The sequence below is a fragment of the Hydractinia symbiolongicarpus genome, chromosome 8, assembly GCF_029227915.1.
Source record: "Hydractinia symbiolongicarpus strain clone_291-10 chromosome 8, HSymV2.1, whole genome shotgun sequence".
NCBI classification, from domain to species: domain Eukaryota; kingdom Metazoa; phylum Cnidaria; class Hydrozoa; order Anthoathecata; family Hydractiniidae; genus Hydractinia; species Hydractinia symbiolongicarpus.
In genome coordinates, this window is record NC_079882.1 from 25,963,943 (window position 1) to 25,976,920 (window position 12,978).

Consider the following 12,978-nt stretch of genomic DNA (forward strand, 5'->3'; position numbering starts at 1 on the left):
CAAAGCCTATTTCTAATCATCAACGTATTGCAAACCAATAAAAACTTAGGCCTCGCTTGGCTAGCATTTGCGACAGGTGATGCTAGACTAATTATTAAAAATCGTTTTTATTACTTTTCACAAACGCAAGACTGAAATATAACGAAATAGAAAAGTTACACCATTTTTTTAAGTAAATAAGGTTTCTAAAAATAGTTAAAAGTTGTACCAGTAAAACCATGTTTTAATAACACAATATCCCTGCATGAGAGCTAGTTTATGTTAATAAAATATATAAAGCATCAAGAAAACACTTTAAAGCATGGAAGATAAGAAATTAATTAAGGCAACAAAAGGACAAGCATTGAAAAGTCGTAGTCAGGCGTGAAAAACATGGAGAAGTCATACATTACAATATTGACATATTAAAGAAAATTGTGGAGATTTAAGCGAAAAAGATCTCCGCCGTATTATAGTCGTATAAGCGTGGACTAACTGTCTTGTTACATGCTAATTATCAGTTCTCCCTAAATGTTAACTTTCTTCTTCTATATAGTCTGGCCCATTTTATAATCTGTCGATTTTTTAGATTTTATGCACAAGCGTGGAAATTCCATCAAAACATAAACATCGAAGCTCGTTTATGCCACTAGGATAAAATATTATATTCTATTGCTATGTTGAAGCAAACATAATAAATTATGATGTATGAAAAAAGCATAACAGCTACCTTTAGGTTGGTAAAAAACAACACAAGAAGTAACAATGGCTAGCCCAGAATGGACTCATACCAAACTAAATGGAAAACTTGAGAGAAAAGCACAAAATAGAGCTAGCTAGCTGTCTGTGTGTATTAAATTGCCATCTAACTGACACTGACTACGGTAGCTGGTCTGCCATATACGTCTGTGATAGCCAAAATAATAAAAAGCATTTTACTAAGATTTACATAGGTGTGATAGTATAGAAAACATACGCAGCATTTACAAGACAAAAAAAGATCTTTTTCAAACCCGAGCATGCAGCTTTTAAAATGGCAGATTAAACGTAAATTTTACTAACCGAGTCTGAGATACGCATATCTTCACTTAAATCCCAGAAGATCAGGATTTTGTTCGAGGTTCCAGCCGAAACTAGAAGCTGTGTGTTCCACAGCTAATAAAAGCGCGCAAATTTTTCTTTTTCTTTTTTCTTTGTTGGTTTTAAGGTAATTTAATATTTTAAATTTATCTTAAAATATCGAAAATTTCTTTACAAATATTGTCCGCTATAGACAGGTCGGTTTTAGGGGCTGTAAATTTGAACCTTAAACGACGTCCCCTGCATAAAGGTTTTGTTATAAGAGTTCGTTATTGACTTTTTTTTCATTGGTTATCTTAGAATATATCGCGCTTTAAAGGATTTTTAAAGCTTTTTGTTCATTTCTATAGCCACGTTAGAAAATTTTACGGGCAGTTTAGAGTGATTGTTGCAGTAGCTGTAAAAAGATATTTTTAACAGAATATTATTGTAGCTTCGATTAGAACAGAAAAACAACAGTATTGGAGTAATGTGGTGCTGACGTTGTACAATTTCTTTTGAGATTCCAACGCCTTATCAATTTTCGACTGTTGGCTGCCTAAGAAACGTGAAGTAATTGTTTCAGCAAGCTGCCAATGTTTACTCTTGGTGACGTTGAAGTGTATCTTATAAACATATAGGGTTTATACAAGCTTACACACAAAATTTTATTGCAAAACAAGTTACAGATCTCCAGTTATTGGGTCGTCACCAAAAAATTAAGAGGCCTGGGACGAGCAAACGTGTTTCATTTTGGCAAAAAAATTATGAATCTATTAAACTATAATAAAAAAAAACAACACTATACAGATCGACTAAAACAGTATCAGTTTGACATTAAAAAAACATGGCAAATTATAAAAGAAGTTATTGGGAATAAAAAGACAGTAAGTTCATTCCCAAAGAGACTGATTTCAAATGCGGCCAGGAAAATTAATCACAGTTTCTCGTCCACTGCCCACATGTTTAAGCACCATATGAAATGTTTTTTATCTCTATAATAATAGCCGTATTCCGTCTGTCTGCCTTTGCACCGACCCCCCGCTGAGTTAGAAAATGATGTTACGGAAACACGAATATCAAATGCGATATATTTTTATCCACTTTGTTGCGACAGGTCAATTTAAAGGACGAGCGAACGCGACGGGCGACCCCGTGGATTTTTCCACGGGTTAACGACTAGTCTATATTATAATACCCGTATACATCTGTCTGGCACGCAAAATGGTAGCTAAGCTGCGCAGGTAGCGAGACACACGCAATGCGGTATAAAAAGGACGGGCGAACCCGTGGATTTGTCCACGGGCTAACGACTAGTTTTTAAAGATATGCAAAATTATATGTAAAAATTTCCATTTTATTTACTATAAAGCCATTCGGCAGTCATTTTCTTTTTATCCAAGGCACTATTCTATAATGAAGAACGTCTTTCTGTATAGTTTTCAAAATTTTCTGATTGCAAAATACGCTTTACCTTGTTTGCCTTACCAAAGAAGTAAATTAAGTCCCAGGAAGTTAAGGAGTTATGGAATGTTTAAATTTTTGTTTGCACCCTAATTTAAGGTAACTGGATTATGCAGGACATGTACAATTTTCTCTGCCTAATTGCATAAACAGCATAATATGGTGACATTTTCTAGGAACTGTGATTTAATTTCTCTTGCCCTTGCGTCAATCAAATCCTTAAAAATAAGCACTTTTGAAATGATTTGACCAGATTCGGACACTGTCAGCACCTTTGTTGGCATGGCTGGAACTTTTTATTTAAAGATTAGTAAAATTGCCTAATTTTTTATTTTTCACTTGCCGATGGACTGAGCAACCCATTATTTAGCGCCTAAATGACTTTAACATCAATTTGTCTTGTTCACCTGGCTAAAAGAAAAAATAAGATAATTTGATTGTTATAAATTTGTCAACTGGCCAAAAAACCATAAGTATGGCAAGTTTGGGCAAATTAGTAAATACAATGTGTAGTTTCTCGTTGAAAAACAGTGCTTTCAATTCTGATGTCATGGTCACAAAAAGTATTGATCTATATTTAATGTGGTTAGCCTCATTACTTCCAATAAATTTATCCTGTCAATATTTTCCAGGGGGACAACAAAGGCGGTTTTAGAGTGTTAAAAAGCTTCCATTTCAGCTACGGAAACGTTTTAAATTTCTGTTCAATAACCAGCCACGGTTATGTGGGATTGAACCCATATAAATATGAAGTTAACACTTTACCGACTGAAATACCAATCCCCAAAAGAAGACAACTCTAAGTAAACAGAGTTGCATGACTTTATTTTTTATATCAACCATGTTGTACCTTATTCCACGAAATTAACGAGTCAAGAAATTAAGGGGAATTAAATTAACGGTCATGAAATTAACGCGGTTCAATAAAATTATTTTGAAAAAGGCATTAATGATCGCGGCCGAGCAAGGTTGTTTCCAAAAATGTATTTAATTAACGCGAGTCTGAGAAAGAAGAGAAAAAAAATTTCAAGCTGAAAAAACATTTTTTAACAGTAAGTAACTTTTTTGTATGATATGAACTTGTAATTTTCTCTAGCGCTTTTAACGTTTCTGTTATCCCAGCCGCCCTCCAACCAGTAGTGATGATGTTACGACCTTTTTCGGTTTGGAAAAACTCGTAGATACTCTTTACGAGTTTCGCATGTTCTGGTTTCAAAGTTGACAAGCGAAGATCAAGTTCAATGGTTGTCACGTCACGATCAGAGTTTAGATAGTGAAGCGGTTTCTCTATTATAAGGCGGTTTGGAAATCAAAATAAAAGTTTTTGTTGTTTGGAAAGACAATTTTGGAAGGAAATGTGCTTTCAGTTAATTTTCTACTTAACAGTCTTTAAATTAACACTGCATTTAATTAACGGTAATTATATTAACACAAATTTTAAAAAACCTCGTTTGACTCGTTAATTTCATGGAAGAAGGTACAAAATGCATATTCTTTAAAATTTCAATATATTGTGTCTACTCTGATGTTATATGCGAAAATTTGAGCTTTGTGTAGAACAGAGGCTGGATAACTTATAAGAACGCAGTTACATTGAAAAATACTTCGAATTTTGAATTATATTGCAATGTATATCATTGTTTTATTATGTTTAAACTTTAAAAATAATATGCGATGATGACGAAATAATGTTGTTGTTGTTTGTTTGTTTTAGGCCTTTTAATGTTTCAATAATGATCTCATTACTTTGATCTGCATATCGCTTTGTAATAGGATTTTGTGAGTAAATATAAAGAGCCTAAGGAAGATTACCTACCTTAGGTAGGTAATCTTGGTTAATTTTTTCGAATTTGCGAGTTTTATTCATAGTCGCCAAGTTGTGTGAAAATTCTCGTAGATACTCTTTACGAGTTTCGCATGTTCTGGTTTCAAAGTTGACAAGCGAAGATCAAGTTCAATGGTTGTCACGTCACGATCAGAGTTTAGATAGTGAAAAAATAGCTCGGATTTAACAACTGCGAGTAAAAATTGAACGTGTTTAGATAATTTTTGGATACCAAAATTTTCAACTGTCTTTATACTAATTTCTTTTTTATACTAATTTAATTTTTAAATTGTTCAGAACAAAATACAATCAAACTTTTAGTTCAATGGAACATTTCGCCGACCAAAGCTTTAGTTAGTATCTGTTTTAAAGACTTATATCTTCGATACGTGAAGTATTTTATATATATTTCTTCTTCCTTTTTTGTGTTTTTTTTTACCATTTTTATGAATATTTGTTTTATATTGTATAAAATCTATCTTCAAATACATTTTTTGCTTCATGAGTGCGTCGTATAATTCAAATGTTTAAAATACTGTCAGGTCTACTCATGATGATTGTGATAAAAAAAATCGCCGGTTTTTACAATAAGAGAATAGAAATGCAAGAATAATGTAAAGGGAAGTTTTTGCAGATACTTTGACCCTGTTCAGTTTGGGGGAACAAAGTGCCTGAGTTTAAAGTAGCTGATATGATTACACAAAAAATGCTGATGTCAGCAAAAAATATGCTGATATTGATTTCTTTTGTCACGTACTAAAATAATAATAATAATAATAATAATAATAATAATAATAATAATAATAATAATAATAATAATAATAATAATAATAATAATAATAATAATAATAATAATAATAATAATAATAATAATAATAATAATAATAATAATAATAATAATAATAATAATAATAATAATAATAACAATAATAATAATAATAAAACGGTTATATTTCAGCTCTATAATTGTACAAAATGGCTCTTCTTCTGAAATAACATATGATATTCGTATGTGCATAAAGGATAATATATAAATAAAAAACAAACAAAAAAAACAAAAAAAAACAAGTATTTGGATAATTATGTGAAACATACTAGCTATATGTTCTAAAACGAGTTGTTGAAAATGCGAAACAAAAACAAAACTGGCGGATTAAGAATGATAAAATATAGATAAAATAGTGACTTGGAAAAAAGAGAGGTTCTGATAAAGTAGGTAGTCGAAAATTTTATTGATTGTGCAGATCTTGTAAAATATAGTCATATAAATCACTAACATATTTAAACTTAAATTCATGTTTTTTACAGTTTGCATTAAAACCCAGTAAGTCAGTTATAAAAAGAGGCGAAGTTGGACTGGGTTTTAATGCGTAGAGAGCCTGCCTATGGTGCTCAATGAAGAATAGTGATAGCAGTGGCGAGGATAAAATGTAACTCTTTCATATTGACAGCGGACACTATACTGTTTCCGTCTGCCTCATACTTTTATTCGGCGAGAATCAATGTTCACAAACTTGTGAATAAAAAAAGTCATAGTTTACACTGTGCGACAATTACAATTCGCGAAAGGAATGTCGCAGGGTGGTATTTAAATTTCTGTTGTCACTTCTCAATAAAAAGTACTAACCAATACGCCTACTCGAATTTTCTATGCCATTAGATTTTTCACTACAGGATTACCTTAACTTCTTACCACACTATAAATTTTCAATGTTACGTGGAAATATGATCCAAAGCTTCCTCTTGATTATCGCCACAAAACGTGTGGGAGGGCGCGACTTGACAATTCAAAAGTTTGAAAAGCATATATGTTCCAATCAGTAAAAACGTCCACGGCTTGCAACAACACTTCTTTTTCACGAAATACTTGCACATTGCTATATATTTGTTGCGTTGGACTTTGGCCTATAAATGACTTTGTGCTAAGGATGCATGAATTAGCGATGCAAAATCGTTTCACTTCTGACGCGAGATAAAAAAACAAAACTACGTCTTTTTCTTCTTTCAGGTTACGAACTAGAATTTTTTTTTTTGCAACGAATTAAAATTCTTATAATAATATTTTACATTTTTACATTAATTCAAATCATGCTGAATTTTCGGAATTCAATCCTCCAATCAGTCGTATCGAAAAGGGGCAAAAAATGCGATGCTTATAAAAAATAACAATTCCCTGAAGTGCAGCCGTATTATAATATTTTTCAAGTTTGAAACTCATAGTCATGCCATCCAGGGGTTTCTACTGCTAGATTAAACAAAAGTTGGTCAAACAATTTTTTATTTTTTCCTTCTTCTCGTTTTTTGCGAGAAACATAACTTGTTCAAATAAGAAACTAATTTATTGTCGATAATAAAAAAATAATTTTTGTTTTAATATTTCAAACTTCCATCGTAAAAGGCTTCATTTTAGCCCCAAAATTGCTTAGTCCAATCAAGTTTTGAATAAACTAATGACTTGTCATTGTTGTTAAAAAGACAGTACAAGCTTGACCTCAGTACCAAAACACAGATAGGTATAAGTAAGTTCAGTAAGTACGAATTAGCTTTAAAAATAAACCATGAAAAGCATTTGTTTTGGGTGTGGTCATCTAAGATTCGAGGATCATCTTGCACAACACTATTCGCGACTTTCTCTCCAGTAGCTACTCAGACGTATCGCTATTCTATCATAAAATGACACAACGGCCAACATTTCAGGTCAAAAGAAGATTTTTATCATATCTCTGGTTCTGTTTCAAAATAAATTGGTTGAGCAGGCATATGCGTAGAGTCGGCTTCCTCATATATATCGTCTTTGCGTAGAGTACAGTAGTCTTTTTTAATTGAAGTATCATCCTCTGCTAACGCACTGTACCGTTCTTCAGATGTCATCTAAATCAAAAACGACTTTGTAGATTCTAGTTAAGATATCTAATTCACAGTTACACGGTATCCTTTAAGCATGCACTGTATAAATCCAGTGGAAAAGGTAAACGGGGAATGATGCTTATATATATTTACCTGCACCCATACCCTACCAATCTTACACTCTCTGTAGGACCGTGTTTCTGTGAGCGCTCGTTTCCATTTGGCTGCATTTTTAGCTGCTGTTGAGCATGAAAAATCTCGATCAGCGGTACTACGGTCAAAGTGCGCGTGCGCCAGTAAGAGCTATCAAGTTCTTGCACTGTAGCCAAAAATGCAGATAAATGACAACAAGCCTTTAATCATTGTCTAACACGTAATTTAAGCTGAAATTGATTTTTAAAAGAAAGTACTAATGGTGTGTTCATACTTTGTTGTAGTTATCTTTTGAGAAAGAATAATACACCCGTAGCTGACCTTTAATTTCTTGCAATATTTGGATGAAAAAGATCTGAGCGAAAAGAGATGACATATTCGATTTCTACACGCTTTTACAAGTGCATTATTATTTTCAGAAAACATAGCACTAATAGGCAATAATATCTTTAGGCTGTGAACATACTCTTTCCAATACACATGAATATTTTTACTCTGTAAGCATATCCTTTAGGGGTGCACAAATATTGCAACACAGTAAAGGAAAAGTTTTCACTTACCCCAGGCTCTTCATACAAATCATTGTTTGCAGGATCTTCATAATACTCCTCCGCACGTGCTGGCTCTTCGTAATACTCTCCCTCACAAGCTGGCTCCTCGTATAGTTCACCACCATCATACTTAGGTTGTGTATAACACTGGCCAGAGAGTGTTTCATCGTCTTCCACGTGCTGCGCGTATGTATAAGGACTATTCTTCATTGTTGACCTCATTGTGTTTGAAAGTTCAAGCGGGACGAGATACAAATCGTCACATTTTTCTACAACATAAAAGTGATAAATCCTAAAACTTAAAGTATGAAAAAAAGTTTGATGTTCTTGTTCTTTAAATAAACAAAACTACTTCTAAATGTGCAACAGGGAGAATTCACGCCTTTTCCGCCATCATATCTGTTCTGTTGGTTATTCCTGTGGTAGACTACAGAGAAGCTACATCAATGGTTAAGTTAAAGCAACTGCGTGCTAAGTTTAGTTACAGGGCTTTAAATTCAAGGTTAGCTTTGGCAAGTCCAACTACAGCCTTGACTTCCCGTGAATAAAATGTACTCATACTGCAGCAAAAACCTTTTATGTTAAAACGTTCTTTGCGGAGAAACTAAAACTCCTGCTATCGTTCACAATTTTACTATATAATTCCTTTTTTAAGTTTAATTTTACTATATAAATCCTTTTTTAAGTGCATCGCATTCAGAAAGTTTTCAGGAACAACCTTTATTGCAAAAGGATAGAAAGCGATTGCTCTGCTGATTCGTTTGGTTATTTTTATTTTTATTATTATTGAAATTATTTAGCTAGGATAGTACCAACCTCAAACATTATATCCAAAATTAGCTAGCTTTTTATCGAGCATAAAAAATCCAAGGAGTCTCGTTGAGTTTAGCCAGCTCGCTAAACCTCAGCACCAGCATTGTGGTAACATGGTGCAAACTCAAAATAAGGGGGGAGGTTAAAAAAAGCTACGGCTGGTTTTAATGGAAATTGCTGGGATATATTTTTCTATTCGAAGCCTCTTTGATTTAACAATCTAAGAAAGGTTTTAATGAAGACTATTCAAATTGAACGTACCTTCTCGTTTCTGTACTTCTTGTAACTTTGTTCTTCCAATATCTTCATATATATTTTCAATGTGTTCTTCTTCTTTAAATACAGATCTTTTAATTTGGTTCCATTTCTAGAAATAAATCTTGTAAATAAAACCGGATTTTCTTTGCGAAGGCAAACTTAACAGGCAGTATACAGCCCTTATGTAACCTCGTGTTCACAAAATTGTTAAATTCAATTTTTTATTCTTTATGTTCTTCAAAGAAAACTATTAAAAAAAAGGGTACTAAAAGCGCCGATTTGATGCGCTTTCCAATTGCAATCCACTAACAATTGCAACCCATCCGTTTTTTAAGTCATTGACATAGCGGACGGCGAAAAGCAAATTCTGGTAGAAATTTAATTTGACAAATGCGACAAAACTAACTTACCCAACAACTTTTGTCTTTACTGCCCAAATATTTTCTATTACAAAAATAAAAACTGATATATAATTAAAAAAAAAAAATGGTGAAAGATTATAACTGTTTTGGTGAAGATAAATAAACAAATAAAAGTAAATATAAATAAATAAATGTAAATAAATATAAATAAATATAAATAAATATAAATAAATATAAATAAATATAAATAAATATAAATAAATATAAATAAATATAAATAAATATAAATAAATATAAATAAATATAAATAAATATAAATAAATATAAATAAATATAAATAAATATAAATAAATATAAATAAATATAAATAAATATAAATAAATATAAATAAATATAAATAAATATAAATAAATATAAATAAATATAAATAAATATAAATAAATATAAATAAATATAAATAAATATAAATAAATATAAATAAATATAAATAAATATAAATAAATATAAATAAATATAAATAAATACAAATGAATACAAATAAATATAAATAAGTATAAATTAATGTAAATAAATGTAAATAAATGTAAATAAATGTAAATAAATATACATAAATCTAAATAAATAAAAATAAATATAAATAACTAAAACAGGCTATATTACCTCCTGCGAAACCACAATAGGAATGAAATAATACCAACAATCACTAGAATAGCGCAGCATACACCAAGTGCTATGACAATTTCATTCGAAGAACTTTTTTCCTGACTGTTAGTCTGTGTTAAGACTGTGGTCGATGTAGTATTTGCTATTGTTGATGTCGTTTGTGTGGTCACACGGGGTGTGGAAACTAAACACCATTTAAACTTATTTCAAAACGACAACAAGAATTAAAGATAAATATTAAAACGTAACTTTTACTCACATCGACTTTTTCCATCACTATTTTTAAACAATAAACACGCCTGATCAGGATTTTTCTTACAATTAAAAAAAGTCATTTTGAATAATTGTCCTTGAACTTGAGTTGTGTAATTCGCCTTGACCCAACCTACCTATAAAGAACTCAACTTTTAAACGTGTTTTACTTGAAAAAATTGGGACAGAGTTTCCATGGTTATAATCAAATGCGTGGAATTTTATGTTCGTATTAGTGTGAAAGAGACGCTTGTCATATGAAAAATACATATCAGCTTTGCTTTGCATCGTAAGAATTAGACTAATGATACCCTCAGGAATCAACTTTTGCAGATTTTGTTTTCAATGCAAAGTTTGCTATGCTATGTGTAAGAATTAAAATAAGAATATAGTATTCTTCTTACAGAAATTTGTTTTGTTGATACTTTTACACTGATATACTTTGCTAATCTCCATCCATTCGGTCGCCACACAACTACTTCGATCTGACATTTCCCATAAGATTGTTCGTTAATATTACCAATATTCATATAATCATCCCCTTTTTTGTAAAACGCTACCACTTCATTATATCCCTCAATTTTCAGTTTGCAACCTGCAAAAGCAAAAAAAAGAATTTTTTTTAAACACAATAAGTAAAACAGCCAACGTGTTTACAAGAAGGAGAAATCAATTCAAGATATTTAGGGTATTGGAAACAAGATTTCTTAATAACGCCATGATTTTTTTGTATCCAACTAATAACGCTATCAAGAATCTGTATTACAAACCACTCTTTGTATTTTATAAGAATATGCTTTATAAGAGTATAAGGCTGAGATCTGTTAAAAAATAATAGGTCTGTTGTTTAGAACAACAGAGTAATAAGAACAACCACCAGCTTGGTTGGAATTTTGATATTCTTATATATTAAATATAAATTTATACATAAATTCACGAGTTCGCCCGTCTTTTATATACCGCATTTCATGTGTTTCACTACTGCAGTTATCATTTTGAGCAGAGGCAGACAGACGACGATTATTATTATAGAGATAGTCGTTAACCCGTGGAAAAAATCCACGGGGTCGCCCGTCCTTTATATTTACCCGTCGCAACAACGTGGACAAAAATATATCGCATTTGGTATTGGTGCGCATTTTAAAAATTTCGTGTTTCCGTTACGGGACGCGGCTATCGCGGACACACAGACAGAAGACGGCTATTATTAAAGAGACTAGTCGTTAGCCCATGGAAAATCCACGTGTTCACCCGTCCCAACAAAGTGGAGGAACATATATCGCATTTGACATTCTTGTTTCCGTAGCATGATTTCCTAACTCAGCGGTAGTCCGCGCAGAGACAGACGGACGACGGCTATTATTATAGAGACTATTCGTTAACCCGTGGAAAAATCCACGGGTTCGCCCATCCTTCATATATCGCATTTCGTGTTTCCGTAACAAAAAGGCAAACAGACGCACGAACAAACAGACGGACGGACGACGGTTATTATTATAAAGAAGCATTAAATAGTTAATATTGCTATTTTTGATCAATCAAAGGTTAACTAGACAGTGTTTTATAACCTGCCAGGCGCATCTTTTGGTACACTTGCCTTACGGAAATAGCAACACATTTTAGGAGTTTGGATCTAGTTTAACAAAACAAAAGTAGCTACTAAGACGGCTATGAACATATATACAAAATTCGCAATGCGTGAATCTAATATGAAAACAGCCATGAAATTACTTGTGGGGGCAAGTTATGAAAGATACGAAGTTTTGACACATTTTAAACAAGATTGTAGAGTAGTACGGGGAGTTCTTATTGTCAATAACACAGGTTTACATTTTGGCGCGAAAAAATATCTAACTAAAAATAAAAGTTATCGGTAATTATTATTTGTACTAAAACATGCGAAAACAATCTATTTAATCTAAGAAAAAACAATTTTTTTTAAGTTCAAACATGTCTTTGTTTTATTTGCGCATCCGTGGTAAAAGAATTTTGATGTCAAAATCGGTACATATTTATCACGTGATTAGCCTAGGCCTATGTACTATGTACTAACTATGCAAAAATGAAACCAACTTTAAATTTCAAAATTAGCTTCACGTTTTATTTTTGACTTATCGAGGTTCAAACTTTCAGGAATTTCAATTTCAGGAAGATAGAAAGGAAAATTTCAGGAAGATAGAAAGAACCCAGTACGAAGAATCCATTTTTGCAAAAAAAAAAAAAAAAAAACTCACAAAAAAAATAAGATAGAATAAAAAAACCTACCAATGTTTTCACCAATCCCGGCAAAGCATGTTATTTTGTTGTTTAATGTATACAAAGTTTTTCCATCACCACAATGGCATGTGTCACTATTTCTATTCCATATTCCACTAAACTTGTCACACTGTATTTTATCAACACCTTGGATAGCATCGCCTTTCCCTTGCGCACGTTCAATAACCATATCGCTACTCGCCGTTCTTAAGCACAAACACAGCATGAGATGAAATAAGAAGATTGTCATGTTTAATCTTTTAAAAGTTGCAAAAAATGTCTTAATAAATATCTCCAATATAGTTTGTCCAGTTTAGTTTGTAATGGTCAATGTAGATTCTTCAAATAATCATTATCTTCTATTATGTAAAAAAAATCCAATATATTAACAACGCTTCGGAAAATTTCAAGTTTACAACATAGCGTTCTGACGTGCCGATGGCGCGCGAGTTTGTGTTTTGATTGCGTCCAAATTATTTTGTTAGCAAACTTTGTT

General features: G+C 32.0%; 1 protein-coding gene across 1 annotated transcript; it reads right to left on the bottom strand.

Annotated features, from left to right (window-relative positions):
• Positions 1-5,268: 5,268 nt before the first annotated feature.
• LOC130654370 (uncharacterized) lies at positions 5,269-12,927 on the bottom strand. The gene is made up of 8 exons (XM_057456936.1): positions 12,492-12,927; positions 10,631-10,821; positions 10,234-10,363; positions 9,972-10,158; positions 9,360-9,393; positions 8,953-9,058; positions 7,888-8,147; positions 5,269-7,198 (listed from the first exon to the last, which is right to left on the bottom strand). The coding sequence occupies exons 1-8, from the start codon at positions 12,730-12,732 to the stop codon at positions 7,043-7,045; spliced, it is 1,305 nt and encodes a 434-aa protein (XP_057312919.1). The 5' UTR covers positions 12,733-12,927; the 3' UTR covers positions 5,269-7,042.
• Positions 12,928-12,978: the final 51 nt, after the last annotated feature.

Bases quoted from the DNA above. Each gene is read 5' to 3' on its own strand.
- LOC130654370 (XM_057456936.1), bottom strand. From the start codon at position 12,732: ATGACAATCTTCTTATTTCATCTCATGCTGTGTTTGTGCTTAAGAACG. The intron at 9,059-9,359 runs GTAAGTTAGTTT...ATTTATTTCTAG, and splicing joins GTAAAGACAAAAGTTGTTGG to AAATGGAACCAAATTAAAAG. The intron at 8,148-8,952 runs GTACGTTCAATT...TTTATGTTGTAG, and splicing joins AGAAGTACAGAAACGAGAAG to AAAAATGTGACGATTTGTAT.